General features: G+C 57.0%; 3 protein-coding genes across 8 annotated transcripts in view; 1 reads left to right on the top strand and 2 right to left on the bottom strand.

Moving 5' to 3' along the window:
- Nucleotides 1-4: 4 nt before the first annotated feature.
- On the bottom strand, nt 5-1,756 carry PRELID1 (PRELI domain containing 1). The gene is made up of 5 exons (XM_063413411.1): nt 1,620-1,756; nt 1,142-1,367; nt 950-1,063; nt 659-737; nt 5-272 (listed from the first exon to the last, which is right to left on the bottom strand). Exons 1-5 carry the CDS (start codon nt 1,709-1,711, stop codon nt 136-138), a joined length of 648 nt encoding a protein of 215 aa, XP_063269481.1. The 5' UTR covers nt 1,712-1,756; the 3' UTR covers nt 5-135.
- On the top strand, nt 1,710-4,462 carry RAB24 (RAB24, member RAS oncogene family). 2 transcript variants are annotated; one of them, XM_063413410.1, is made up of 8 exons: nt 1,710-2,015; nt 2,393-2,461; nt 2,590-2,668; nt 2,793-2,860; nt 2,943-3,042; nt 3,377-3,427; nt 3,527-3,589; nt 4,052-4,462. In XM_063413410.1, the coding sequence occupies exons 1-8, from the start codon at nt 1,710-1,712 to the stop codon at nt 4,114-4,116; spliced, it is 801 nt and encodes a 266-aa protein (XP_063269480.1). In that variant the 3' UTR covers nt 4,117-4,462. The 2 variants fall into 2 exon arrangements, with proteins under 2 accessions (XP_063269480.1, XP_063269479.1); XM_063413409.1 differs by having other exon boundaries at nt 3,969-4,462.
- A 67-nt stretch (nt 4,463-4,529) lies between these two features.
- NSD1 (nuclear receptor binding SET domain protein 1) overlaps nt 4,530-14,464 on the bottom strand; it is a 60,338-nt gene continuing 50,403 nt past the window's right edge. For all 5 annotated transcript variants that reach the window (XM_063413407.1, XM_063413405.1, XM_063413404.1 and 2 more), the window contains exon 23: nt 4,530-13,284. In XM_063413407.1, coding sequence (XP_063269477.1) covers nt 10,925-13,284 — 2,360 coding nt within the window. In that variant the 3' untranslated portion in view covers nt 4,530-10,924. The remainder of the gene's footprint in view (nt 13,285-14,464) is intronic.

Genomic DNA, 14,464 nt, shown 5'->3' with positions numbered 1-14,464 from the left:
GAGGTGGGAGTAGATTCTTTAATGATAATTACATCTCAGAAAGGGTCAAACAGCAGCTGATTGTCAGACTTTTACAGTTTCTTTAAAAATATAAAATCTAAGGAGTCTCCTATCTGTCCTGGTGCAGCTGGCCCCTCACACGTACTGCTTCTTCTTGGTGGCTGCCTTGCTCGCCAGGTCCTTGGCTTTCTCTGTAGCAGCCAGAGCTGTTTCCTTGGCTTTCTCTGTCGCTTCCTTGGCTGTCTCCACCAGTGTTTTGGATGGAGCTTCTCCTACAACATGGAAGTTATTAACCCCCCAGGAGTGCCGGCTAGACCGGCCCTGCCACTGAAACACTTCCCCACACAGGGAGGAAGATGAGCCCGGTGTTCCTGACCCCAGCACGTCAGGGCATGTCGCAAAGGGGAACCACAGGCACGTCACTGTTGCCATGTTCCATCCCCTGCACTCCACCCTTGCCCAGCCCTGCAATCGCTGCTGGCCTGCTGCACTCAGGAAGAGCAGGCTGTGCCAAGACACAGGGCAAAGGCAAGGGGTGAGGATTTCACAGTCAGATCAGTTCAAGCCACAGCCTGCCCGTGGACTGGAGTGTTCCCAGTGTGACCTCTAACTCCAAGAGACCCGTCCCGGGCAGCCCCAGCCTGCCCGTGGTGCCCACCTTGCATTCTTGCTAGCACGTATTCAAATCCCTTAGTGCTCTTGGTCACGTTGCTTTTGAACCTGGCCAGACCAAACTCCTGCAAGGGAAAAGTCAGTGAAGGTGCGAGCCCTGTCACACACAGCCCCTGGGGCTTTGTCCCAGCTTGAAAAGTCGCAGTGACTTTCACAGTGATGGCTCTGGGTACCTCAAGAGCTCAGAGGATGGGAGTGGAACAAAGGGAAAATGTCAAAACCAGTGCAAGGAAAGGGCAGAGCAGGGACGATCAGCAGCTTTACTGCTTGAGCTCACCTGGATGGCCCGCGAGACGCCAAACAGGCTGGAGGAGACCCAGGCTTCCCGCTTCACCTCGGTCCAGTTGCTGTTCTCGGGGTTCACCCGGTACTCGCAGCGCTCCTCCACCACCTGCGGGAGGCACAGCCCGGCCGTGGGCACCGCCGCGGCCCCTCCACCCCCCGCACCCCGCCCAGCAGCGGCACCCACCATGAGACGAGCGTGGTTGATGTTCCAGGTGAATGTGGTCATGGTTCGGTTCTTGGGGTCCACGATAGAGTCCTCCAGGATGTAGACGGAGTGGGCGACATTGGCGGGGAAGAAGCGCTCTGCCCAGCGCGGCATCCGGTTGGTCTTGGTCAGGAGCCGCCGAGAGAGCAGCTTGTGGTCCGGCGTCACCTCCCGGTGCACGATGTCTTCGGTCAGGACATGTTTGCTAAAATGGGGAAGAAAACATCAAGCCCTGCTCGTCGCCAGCTCTCCCCCGGGGCCGGGAATCGTCAGGAACAGAAGGATTAAGGCAGTGGTGCTCGCTGGGTTCTGGCGGGGCGGAACACCCATCCCCGAAGGCTGGAGCCCGCGGGACCCCCGGGGAAAGGGCCGGGCTGAGGACGGGGAGTGGCACCAATCCCCGGTGGGACCGGGATGGCGGAACGGGGCGGGGGGGTCGGGGCGGGCCCCGGCGCACCTGTAGGGGTTGGGGTAGCGCTGCCAGAAGGCGGCGAACACCTGGTCCCAGGGCCCCTTGAGGACGCCCAGGCTGGCGCAGTATTTCCCCATGGGGCCGCCGCTCAGGCCCGCGCCTGCTGGGCGGCCGCCATGCGGCCCGCGCGCCCCGCCCCGCCGCGCGCTTCCGCCCCGCACTGCGCACTTCCGGCGCGCCCCTCCCGCTTCCGGCCCCGCCCCGCCCGGTTCCGGCCCCGCCCCGCCCGGTGCGGCCCCGCCCCGCGGCGGCGGCGGCGCCAGGATGAGCGGGAGGCGGGTGGACGCCAAGGTGGTGCTGCTGGGGCAGGAGGGGGTGGGCAAGAGCAGCCTGGTGGAGCGCTGCGCCCACGGCCGCTTCCGCGCCGGGCCCTACCAGAACGTGAGTGACACCCCGGCCCCGCGCGGCCCCGCAGCGCGTCCCCGGGATGGCGGCCCCCGCGTCCCCCTCGCCTCCCCGGGATGAGCCCCTCTCGCGTCACCCCCGCGTCCTGCCCGTGGTCACCCCGGTTCCGCGCCGTGTCCCCGGGATGCCGCCGCCCACGTCTCTGGGACGGCGTCCCCAGCCTTGTCCGGGCTGCAACCCGCCACATCCCTCCCGGTCGGTCCCTCCCGGTCGGTCCCTCCCGGTCGGTCCCCTCCTTTCCTGCCCCGGGGTGAATTCCCCCCTGTCCCCGCGCTGGTTCCCACCGTGTTCGCAGGCCAGATCCCCCCGCATCCCCGGGCCGGTTCCCACCGCTACTCTCCCTTCGCTTCCAGACGATCGGAGCCGCTTTTGTGGCCAAGGTGATGACCGTGGGCGACCAGACAGTGACCCTGGGCATCTGGGTGAGTGCAGGGGCGAGCGCTGCGCCAGCGCCCCGCTGACATCCCTGGCCACCCCCTGAGGGTGCTGAGGGACCCCTGAGACCCTCGGACCCTTTGTCACCTGCCGAGCACTTCCCTGTCGCCCGCAGGACACGGCGGGCTCGGAGCGCTATGAGGCCATGAGCCGCATCTACTACCGGGGAGCCCGGGCTGCCGTGGTTTGCTACGGTGAGGGCACGGGGAAGGGGAAGGGAAGGAGCCGGCGCCTGCAAAGGTCCCGGGCCGGGGTGGGGATGGCACCAGCGGGTCGGGCACTGAGGAGCGCTGTCAGCAGCCCAATTCCTCTCCCCAGATCTCACCGACAGTGGCAGTTTCCAGCGAGCCAAGTTCTGGGTGAACGAGCTGCAGAACTGTGAGGAGGTACGGGGGACCAGGGGGTGGCGAAGCCTCGCCACAGGACAGGGGTGGGCACGGCCCTCTCCCAACCCTTTTCCTGCCACAGGGCTGCCGGATCTACCTGTGCGGCACCAAGAGCGACCTTCTGGAGGAGGACAGGAGGAAGCGGGGCGTTGACTTCCACGATGTGCAGGACTACGCTGACGGTACGGCCGGTGCTGGCTCTGCCTGGGCTCAGGAGCATTGAGTGGGTGGGGAGTGAGGGAGGATTGAGCTGCTGCTGCCACACAAGGAGCTCTGCCCTTGCCGTGGGCCCACAGCAGATCCGATGGCACCAGGGCTGCCCGCTCTGCCAGGACCTCCCTGGGCACAGCGTGTCCTGACACGGGCAGGCACGTGGCCAGCTGGGCCAAGGGGCCGGGAGCCCTGCCCTGGGTCCCTGCCAGCCTGGTGTCAGCAGCTGTGCCCAAGAGGTGACTCTGGGGGCAGACAAACCCGTGGAGCACCTGCAGCTAATGCCAACCTGGGCCCTCGTTTCAGAAATCAAAGCAGACCACTTTGAGACCTCCAGTAAAACGGGCCAGAGCGTGGGTGAGTAGCTCCTCACTGGGGCCATGTCCCGGCTGAGCAGGGCTGGGGGCTCTGCCTGGCAGGGGTCACCCACACCTCCCACGCCTCCTCTCCCCCCAGATGAGCTGTTCCAAAAGGTGGCTGAGGACTACGTCAACTTCTCCGCCTTCCAGGTGATGACAGGTGAGTAGGCAGGCCCTGTCCCTCCCCAGAAAACCTTTCCTGTGCCTCTAGGGAGGGTGCAGAGCATGAGCTCTGGGGGTCTGGCAGGGCTTCCCTTGGGGCTGCTGTGGCTCCGTGCCAGGGATTTTCTCTTGGAGTTTGAGTTCCAGCACAGCATCCTCACGCCTGCTCAGGCCAGGCTCAGCACATCCACCCAGCTGGATCGTGGGGGCCTTTGGCAGCTGGGAGCCAGGAGCTTTGCTGGGCTGCAGGACTGGCTCAGCTCTCACCAGGCCTGCCCAGCCACGCTCAGCCTGACTGTGCCTCCTGCCCTGGGCCGTGAGCATTGCCATGACTCTGAACCTCGCCACTTCTCCACGGGGCACCAAACCCTCCCCAGGGACCTGCCGGGACCCACACCTGGCACCAGCAGCTTTGGTGGTGTGGATGTGCCAGCAGCCTGCCGCTCCTGCTCTCTTCCAGAGGACAAGGGTGTCAATCTGACCCAGAGGAACAGTCCCTACTTCTACAGCTGCTGCCACCACTGAGCCCCTGTGCCAAAAGGGAATCACTGCTGCTGCCGGGGCAGCGGGCGCGCGTCGGACTCCTCTGTTTTTTACCTGCTGTGTTTTAGCTGTTTGGGCCTGTCTGCCCACAGGACTGCTCTCCTGGCACAGGGCGGCACAGGGCTGCCACGCAGTGCTGGAATCATGGACTGTCACCCTGGGGACCCCCTCCTTGCCACCTGTGGCATTTGTGGCAGCTGTGGTGGCCCAGTGGTGGCCAGTAACTTATTCTCTCAGAGATGCTCGATTCTTTGCAGATTTATTTAAGCCTTCTCTTGAGGTGTACAATGTAAATAAAACGCGTTGTGGTCTGAGCCGTACCCCTGCACGCGAGGCTGTCAGGGCTCTCCCTTCCCTGCCTCCCCCCACTCAGCAAGACAAACCACAAGAGGACATCGAGAGTAAAGTTAAACTTTACTTTACAGTAATTTTTCTTCTATATACAAAGAATTACAGTACATGTTTCTGGGAGCACCTGGGCAGGGCAACCCTCTTTTCATTATAAGTTTCACATACACAGCCAACAGTCTAAGGGGAGCAAAATGAAATTAATCAATGGTCCAAGACTCTCCCCTCTCCCTCTTCTAAAAATAATATACATGCTGGAAATATGTAGTTTTCTCTCACCTGCTCTGGCATTCCTTCTTACAACTGACAGACGACTCCTGGCCAGGGCTGAGCACCCTCTTGTCCCCCTGCAGTGCTCTGGCACTGGCCCCTGCCTTGGCTGGGATCCTTGGCTCCTGATGTGTTTCCCTCTGCCTGAGCCTGCAGGACAGGACCCTGCGGGCAGCAGACCTCAGAGGGGAAGGAAGGCAGCGTGGGGCTGCTCACACCAAGGTTCCTCCCATGAACAAACCTCTCACTCACGGCTCCAGCACAACTTCCACTGCTGCCACGAGTGGCCCCCCATGTCCCTGGGCAGTGACATTGGGGCAGTGGGCAGCCACCCTGCTCAGAGCCCTCGGCCAGCTGGCAGCCAGGACCCAGCTATGAGCACACAGTGCTGGAGGGTGGCAGGGGACATTAAAAGTGAGGCCTGGTGCTCAACAGAGTCAGTGTGGGGGGTGGACAGGCTGGTGGGGCAGTGAGCTCAGCACCACGGATATGCAGGGCTGGGAAAGCCACTGCTGAAAGGCTTCCATGGCCCCTGGCAGGGAGAACCACTCCCTGCCTGCTCCTGATGCTGCCAGCACATCTCACCTCCCACCCACACCAGCCGGGGTCACCCTCAGCTCCAGCCAGGCCCCACCTTGAGCCTCCCAGTGCGTGCTGCTTTTAACAAGTTCCCAGTGTCTAAAAAAATACACAAAACCCAGTTCCTTGAAGTCAACAACTCGGAAACATCAGAAAAAGAAAAAAAAAAAACTGAAACCAGCTCAGTACCAAACGGACACGAAGAACATGCAGTAGCGGATGCCTGCTTGCTTCACGTGGCTCCACGGGCTCCCCACGGGGCTCAGTGACACACTGGTTTGATTCTCAAAACCACCATAAACTGAAGGAACCGAGTCACTCCTTGTCCTGTTTCGTGCTGAAGCCTGACCCCAGCTCCAGGGGATGGGATCAGCTGGCCAAGAAGCCCCAGCCTCGGGCCAGGAGTGAGTCCAGCCCTACTGTGCTAAGCTGCCAACGGTTTACAATAGCACCACAATAGCCCAAGGGCTTCGCCAAGGGCAAACTTGATTAAAACTTTACCTTGAAATAGGCCATAGTGACACCCATTTCTCAGATTTCCCTAGGAGGTAGATTCAGTGCTGTAGGGACTGTCCATCACTGCTGCTCCTCCAGCCCCAGCTCACACAATCTGTCCTTGTCCCCCCGCACCAAATTTTGCTTACATCACTTTTGTAGGACATGGAGCAGGAATCTTGCGTTCTCCCCTCTCCTGCTAAGCAAGGGCACTGCCACCCCACAGGAGAGACTCCTGCCGAAGCAAAGCACGTGGCAGAGCAGTCCCCAAGCTCCAGTGTCCCATGTAGCAGGTCCTGGGAGCCCCAAGCACCCATCAGCCCAGCTGTGCTGCTGCCAGAAGAGCAGCCTTGGCTGCAAATGCCACCACCGGAGTTATCACTATCACAGGAGGGTGGGTAATTAGCACGGGCAAAGCCTGGGAGATCAAACACAGCATCCCCCCACACTTTCAGAGTAGCTGCACGATTTTCCACTTTAACACTCACTGGCTAGCAAAGGCCAAAAGCCTCATCAGTAATTTAGGGCAAAGCACATTACAAGCAGGTTACATTATGGTTATTCCAAACATCAAGCAAAATCAGAAGTTAAGGCTGAAAATAAACAGAAGGTGTCGAAGGTCTGAGGTTTCTCTAACTCCCCCTGCCCTGTCACAACACTGGCTGTGGTGTCCCAACAGGAGCTGGGCACACCAACAGCAAGCTCAGGGCTAACACTGCCAAGAGCATCAAGGTAAGGGCTGCTTTTTCTTTGTCTTCTGTTTTTTTTTCCTGTGAACTAATCAGAAGCTTTTCTAGCAAATGCGATGTCTCAACTTAGTTCTTTAATGTCCTTTACATTCAATCATCTCTCTTATCTCCCAAATTCTAACACCAGCCACACCTTCAGAGCCTCTGCCTGCAGGGGTTTAACCCTGAATTAATACATGCTCCCATGGTACCACCCAGATGCTTTGTGTATCCAAGTGACTCTAGTTCTTGTGGAGCTTTTTTTTTGTTAAATAGGAAAACTTTAACTGGAGAACAGCAATAAAGCAAGCTACCATTTTGAGCTAATTTGCATCTGGAGACGTGCAGTAGGTGATGTGATTATTCCTTACAGTGATAACTCTTCTGCTAGATTCACCAGAGCCCTGGCAGACAGTGGGCATGGGGGAAGATGGGACAAAGCCCCACAGAACAGCAGCCTGTGCCTGCTCCCCTCCTGCCCACACATCCCACAGCTCCTGTGGTGGCTCCTCCTCTGCAACCCTCATCCCGAGGGGGCACAAGGCTCTCACCATGCTGTTGTCCCTCACCAGAGCTGCTCCTCTGTCACCAAAGGGCACCTGGGACTCTCCTGCCCACAGTGGAAATCAACACTGAAGTGGGTCCTGCGGTGGGTGGAGGCCACAGCTGCTGACCCCAGCCCACTGCTCTGAGCAGGGCCAGCAGCAATTCTGGCAGCAGGGATGTTGGTCAGCAAAGTGTTCATATAGGAGCAGAGCCTGCATCCCCTTCAGAAATGGAAGAAGAAGCCATTCCTACGAGGAATGAGTCTGGAAATTCCTGGGAGCCATTGTGGGACACCAGGGAAGGAAAAGAGATAATTACACCCTTGATTCTGCTTCTACAGTGCTCCACACCAGTGAATCAACACAGGAGTCACCTCTCACCCACCTTAGGTGCAATTAGGGCTGACCAGGACTAAGTGACCAGGTGATTGGATCCCTCCAACACAGCAAGAGAGCATCACAGCCTTGGCACGAAGCTGTTGCACAGGTCTGAGCCCAACATGAGGCTGCAGCAGTGACTCTCCCACAGATATGTGTTACTTTGCCTCTACCCTCTACTTTTAAAATCCCCCGTGATTCAAACTGGCTGAATTCTGAAGGCAGCAAACAAACCCAACTGCTTTAACACAGACATGTCCCTCTCCTCTTCCAAGGCAGTGCTGCCAGCTGCCACCACAGTGAGTCACCTTGAGTACAGAAGATGCCCACATTTCCTTCACAAGGGTTTTGCTGCCTGAGGCTGTTCCCCAGCTCATGCTCCCTGGTGAGGGCAGGCTGGACAAGGGCAGGGCTGCTGAGACCTCTCTCTACAGCTGGTCAGGCCTAGTCTGTGTGACCCAGAACAGCCCAGAGACTCCCCAAAGCACAACTACTCCCTCTGTAGAGCCCACCTGATCTGACAGAGCATCACCCAGAGCTCCAGTGATGGCAAAGAGGGAAGAGCAGCTTCCTGGCTTCCTCCTTCAATGATGTTCCTCAACACCAGTTTTGCCAAGCAGCCTCCTAGCTATGCTGAACTCAGCTTTCCAACAGTAGCTGTAAGGTAGCAAGCCTGAAGCCTGGATCCTCGTGGAAAAGGGAGAGAAGAAGAGAGACAAGGTACAGTAGCTGCAACAAAGTAGGCTGTGGGAAATGCCATGCAATGGTTTAATCCACGTTCACTGTTCCAAACAAGCTTTTGGGTAAGTACCTGCTGGCATGAAAGGCGGCTGCTGCCGTGAGCCTCACCCTGCTACGTGAGCCCGCGATTTATAGAAGTGATTTTTTTCAAACCTGCTCTTGTGAGAATTCACTGAGAACTTCTCCATTTTACAGATTTAAAAAAGCCTGCACCAAAAATATTCACAGTTTATTTTTTCATGAAACAAATAACTAGTTAACACGTGACAATGCGAAGCGGAGGTGGACAGAGCAGTGCAGAGACCTCTCTGGTTACAGCAGGAGCTAGCTGGGCACTGGCACTGAGGAAACCCTACTTACACAATCTACATGACTAAGTCCAGCTCATGGGAAGGCTTATAAATGTAAATTCAAGATTTATTTTCCTTCTCACACATGATAAATACTTAATATACTGAACGTCATAATTTTTTTAAAATTTTTGTTTTAAAACCTTAATGAATGCCCTTAAGGTAATCTTCTCTCTCAATGGATCTGAGTTGTCCTGATTCCCTTTGTGGAGGAGTCACGCAGAAATGCAAGCTGCTTGCATTTCCCTAGTTTCAGCAGCAAGCAGGAACTGACCTGCCAGTCTTCCCGGAAAAAAACAACATTAAACAAGGAAGTTTCCATAAGCCATAAAGCTTTTCCAAGTCGTGAGCTATTCTACGAAGGATCTGAAATGATTTGGACTAGAGAAGAGATGCACCATAGCACTGGTAATGTCCCCTTGTGCCCAGCACACCTGGCCTTTACAGCAGGACATTGTCTCAGGGTGCACACATCAGGAAAGGAGAACGGATTGGGATTTGTCTTGGTACAGGTGTTTGCCTCCCTTCATAGAAAACTGCAAAGCTCATGACCCTCTGCTCTGGGAGCAGCAGGCACTTGCAAGCCAGGTGGGAACAAGGACCTGCTCCCATGTGAGAGGAAGGAGGTCAGCACGGGGCTGAGCTCTCCCTTCCTGGGGAGGGCCCTGCGGATCTGCAAGGAGAAGGAGGAGGAGGATACACACACTGGAGCTGCGCAAGGCTCTGGCGGCGGCACGGAGATCCGAGGCTGCGGCCCCAGATCGGTGGAGCTCAGGTAATTACAGAGGTAATGTGTTGTGAGAGTGGGAAAAAGCTGCTCAGCAGTGTTTCCTTGGCAGGACATGAACCCTATCCAGGCCAGGCAGTGCCACCGAAGGAGATCTGTCCTCCTCCTGCCTGTGAGGGTGCCGCTGGTCATGAGATGCTGCAGGTCCCTGGGACTCTACTGCCTGCCCCACGAGCACCACAGCCAAGCCAACTTCTGCCTCAATGCTTGGTCTGGATACCAGCCCGATGACCACCAGGTACTAAACACTGCCTTCACTGTAAAAGGGAGAAGAGGAGAAAAGAAAGCCAGCCAGCTGCTGGAGCCCACCGTGTTCCAGTGTGACAACTACAATTCAGTTGGATGGACGCACACAATGCACACACACATGCACACCAACACAGTCCAGTTAATTCAAGTCTCCTTTGGTTGTAGAAGAGTTAAGCCAGAAGCTACACAAGGGGAAGGTGTTGAGATGGGTCCCGATCCAGCTATGGCACCCTTGCCTCTGCGCTGTGCAGCGAGCAGGACAGGCTTGGCTTGCTGCTGGAAACACCAGGTGTGATGGGAACACGTTCTGAACACGTCTGAGGCAAAGGGAGAAAGGACTGCTCAGTTCGCTGGCTCACGCTGACAACAGAGGTCTAGAAGAGACTGGATGGAAATTTGAAAGGGAGCACTGTCCCCTTGGCAGGACAGTGCTCAGCACCTCCAGGAACCCACTCTGCTCTGCTATTGCTGCTTTATGGGTCACTACGCTGTCAAGTGCAGGAAAATACTCCGCGTGTCCCGTGCTAAAGGATTAAGACACGACAATAAAAAGACTGCCAGATGACTTTTTCCAAGGTTTCTCTTTTCCCTGACTTCCTTCAGATTTCCCGCTTCTTGGGCCTGGCCAGTCGCAGCTCTGTCAAAAAGGAGCCTGAATGGATACTGCCTATTGCTGGAGAAAACTGCACTGAGCGAGTGCAGGAGCTCCTCTCCCATCTCACCGGAGACAATCCCTGTCCTTGAGCAAACCACACACACAGCATGTCCCAGTGAACACACGGACAAACCTCGTAAAGCAACGCCCTGCAGGGACAGAGACCTGGACAGGTGGCATAAAATCCCTTCCCTGCTTCTGGAGTCTGGCAAGGACACACATCTGACTGCTCACCATGTGATCCCTGAAACATCTCCAGTGCCAGGGCAGCCTGACTGATCCACTTTCTTTAAATGTAGTAACAAAAGCAAAGGCCCCTGTGGCTGTGCCTGGAAACCCACCTAGGAATCAAACCTGGAGCTTGAACATGCTGGATCAGTAATGTGACCATTTCAATGGAATTGGAGATTTTTACCCAGAGTGGACTCTTTATTTCAGCTTTACCATTTGTTAAAGGAAGAGGAAAAGGTCACAGATGCTCTCTCCCTTTGGCTGAGCCAGACTCAGATTTAAGAGAATGTCCTTGCTCATGTCACAAGAGAATATGGATGGGATGTGCATGGGTTAGGGGCTGGGCTCAGGGAAGTGAATAATAAAAAACAAAACAAAGATTCCCCCTCCCTAAACATTAAATGACTGAAACCTGCCTCCCATATTCACCAACCTCACTTTGGCTCTGAGTCAGCCAACTCACGACAGACAGAATCCTGGTTACGGGCCAGCGCTGTGTTCTGTTCAGGCAAAGGGTCCTGCCCCCGAGGAGTCTGTGCTTTTCCACTCAGCCAAGCAATCTGATCAATTGTCTGAAGGTTCGTGACAAGCCACTGCATCTGCTCCGGGGGCACCGGCGCTTCCCTGGCTGGCCGAGGGGTCTGCTCGAACGCACACAATCTCTCTGATGTCCACGGGGTCTGCTCCGAGGGGGCTGAGGCCACTTCCCAGCTGGGCTGAAGGGTTGGCTCTGGTAGTTTCTCTGCTGTCCGGGAAGGCTGCTCCGCAGGCGTCAGGGCTTTCGTGGTGGACCAGTGGCTTTGCTCGTGCGTCTGCAGTTTCTCCGTAGGCCAAGGTACTTGTCCAGCGTGTGTCACCGCCTTCCCAGCAGACCAAGAGATCTGCTCCCCAGCTAACATGGTCCTCTCTTTCTGCTGGGGACTCAGCTCCATGGCTGGGGCTCCTCTCTCCTTCAGCTGAGCGTTCTGGTCGACGGGACGCAGCGCCTTCTCCGACAGCAACAGCCTCGGGGCTGAGGCAGTGAGAGGTTTGTCCAAGGCTTGAGGCCGAGGAGCCACAGCAGCAGCCAACTTATCTGATGCCTGAGGCCATGGGGATGTAAGAGCAAGAGGCCTCTCCAAGAGCTGAGGTCGAGACACCCCGGAGCTGAGAGCCTTTTCCAAAGGAAGAACCCGCAGGGCCCCGGAGTCAGCAGCCTTCTCTGGAGGAAGGGGTCGCAGCACCCCAGGGGAGAGAGATTTCTGTGTGAGCGGGATCCGAAGGGCCCCTGAGCTGAGACCCTTCTCCGTGGGCAGGACATGTGGTGACCGGGAGCCAGGGGCCTTCTCCGGAGAGTGGGGCCACGGCAATGCTAAGCTGGGAGCCTTCTCTGTGGGCAGGATCTGAGGCATGCCTGAACCAGCAGCCTTCTCTGAAGGCAGGGGATGGGGTGACCCAGAGCTGGGAGACTTCTCTGTGTCAGGGACCTGCACTGCCCCAGAGAAGGAAGCCTTTTCTAGAGGCAGGGATTGTGGTACTGCTGATCCAGGAGCCTTCTCTGAGGGCAGGATCCGTGAGACCGGGGAGTCTGGGACTTTTTCAATGGGACCAGACCACAGCACCTCAGGACTGGAAGCCATCTCCAACGCTGGGACTTGTGGCACCACAGAGCTGGAAGCCTCTTCCACAGCCTGTGGCTGCGGACTCTGGGCAGAGGAGCCATCCAGCAGCTGGAGCTGATCAGCCTCAGGATGTTCATCCTCTGCCTGGGGCTGCAGCATCCCCACCGTGGCGAGGAGCCTGTCAGACAGTGGAGGATGCAGGCATTTCACGGGGAACTCATCCAGCAGCTCGGGCTGCTGGGCCCTGCTGTCAGTGAGGGACTTGTCCGATAACTCCGAAACCTCGGCGGCCTCAGGAGTCTCGTCTGCCAGCTGGAGCTGCAGGTCACCAGCAGTGACAAGCGACTCATCCAGCGGGGACTGTGGTGATCCCGGAGGGGTTTTGCTCGGCAGCTGAGGCTGCGAGGCGTCACTGGAGGACTCGTCCAGGGGCCACAGCACCGCGTTGCTGGGAGGTTTGTCAGGCTGCTGAGGCCGCAGAGCTACGATGATGGGCTGCTTCTCCGACTGCAGCCTCAGGGACAGGGCAGCCTGGGGCTTGTCTGATGGCTGCAGGCGAAGCGACAGGGTGGTGGGAGGCTTGTCTGAAGGCTGAAGCCGGAGCGAAAGGGTGGTGGAGGGTTTGTTGGATGGCTTCAGCCTCAGTGACAAGGTGGCGGGGGGTTTGTTTGACGGTGGCAGTCTCAGAGCCAGGGTGGCAGGTGGTTTGTCTGGTGAAGGTAGCCTGAGGGCCAGGGTGGTGGGGGGCTTGTTTGATGGCTGCAGCCTCAGGGCAAGGGTGGTGGGGGGCTTGTCTGAAGAAGGCAGCCTCAGCGCTAGGGTAGCAGGGGGCTTTTCTGGTGACTGCAGTCTGAGGGCCACAGACTGAGGTAGGCTGTCCGGGGGCTGAACACTCAAGTCAGTGTCTGCCTCTGTCTCTGCCTCTGTGTCTGCAGGCAGCTGCTCAGCTGGCTGGGTGTCCTCGCCGTTAGCCAGGCCCTCTATGGGAGGCGCATACTCACGAATTTCTCCTGGCTCTAGAGGGTGAGGCCCGCATGGATCATGCTCTGTACAGCACAATCGTCCATCCAGCTTGGAGATGAAGAGCATTCCCTCCCGGTGCTGCTTGCAGAAGGACCTGGGGCACATCTCGCAGAACGAAGCTGCTTCCTTACCACACACGTCACACTGATGCCACGGGCACTCCCACTTCCCTGCAGCACAGACACGGGAGAAAAGACACACCTGAGGAGTAGGACAAGGGCAAGAGACAAAGGCCTGCTGCAAAGGGAGTTCAGGGGAAAGTGAGAACACCCCTGTAATACCCACATATAACTCTTCACGTCCTCTTCAGTTTCTGCCTTAGCTTGACAGGCAGTTAACACGAATCTGCATTCTTAGAAGCAGCAAGGGCAATGCTAATAATGACACAGCTCAGACCAAAAGCCCATCTGGCTCCAGCACAGCACTAACCAACAGAGTGTTCAGATAGGAGCAGACATCCCCAGCTTGCACATCTCTGCAGCTCTGATTTTCATAGAAAACAGCAGTGGTTATCTGTGCACAACACCCAAAGGACTTTTTAAGCAAACATGTCAGATTAATCTTTTAATTCTGGGTCAAGAACCTCCCTTCCTGTTTTTCAGAAAGAAGAAGTGAGAGAGCAGTGATCACAAGGGCTAAGTTTCTATTGTCTCTGAACCCAAAGGCACATCCTTAACCTCTGGCCATGTCTGGCCATGATAAAACAAAGCTGCTCCCCCAGCAGCTCCATTTCACAGCAATCCTATTGACCCATCAGTACCAATACCACCAGCAGGCAAAACACAACATTACACTTCAGAGGTTGCTGCTTTTCTCACTTGTACATGACCTCACTGGCTCAGCCTCCTACTCCCTCATCCAAGGCTGTGGCTGGCTCTACCAAATGCTTCCAGCTCGTGGACACAACCAGGCACACGCTGAGCTCCTCATCTCTCACCACAGGATGAGTAAGGATGTTTTTCCTGCCGCTGTGCTGTCCCAGCACCCCACATCCCCCATCTCTCCTGCTCCTTGCCTCGCTGTGGGGAGCAGCTCCTTGCAGTGCAGCCCTGGCACAGAGCTTTGAGCCAGAGGGCAACCACCAACACCAGCCAGGCCAGAGCACTGCCCAGCCTGCCTGAACCAAACCCCCAGACCTGTGGCTGTGGCTGCCAGCTCCCTTCCAGGGGGGCTGGTTCCTGCAGCACAGCACTGAGCAGCTGTGGGCACTGCTCCCCTGGACTTGTGCAACAGCAGCTCTCCACTCTCCTCTCTCACGCTGCTTCTCCCCTGGGGTTGAAGGCAACACGTAGTAAGTTTTTCCCCTCCTTTGAAGCCAGTCCAAAGCTTCTGTTCCAGTCTCAAAATATG

The sequence above is a fragment of the Prinia subflava genome, chromosome 16, assembly GCF_021018805.1.
Source record: "Prinia subflava isolate CZ2003 ecotype Zambia chromosome 16, Cam_Psub_1.2, whole genome shotgun sequence".
Taxonomy (NCBI): Eukaryota; Metazoa; Chordata; class Aves; order Passeriformes; family Cisticolidae; genus Prinia; species Prinia subflava.
Note: the sequence above shows the minus strand (reverse complement) of the source record. Positions and strands in the feature narration are given on the sequence as shown.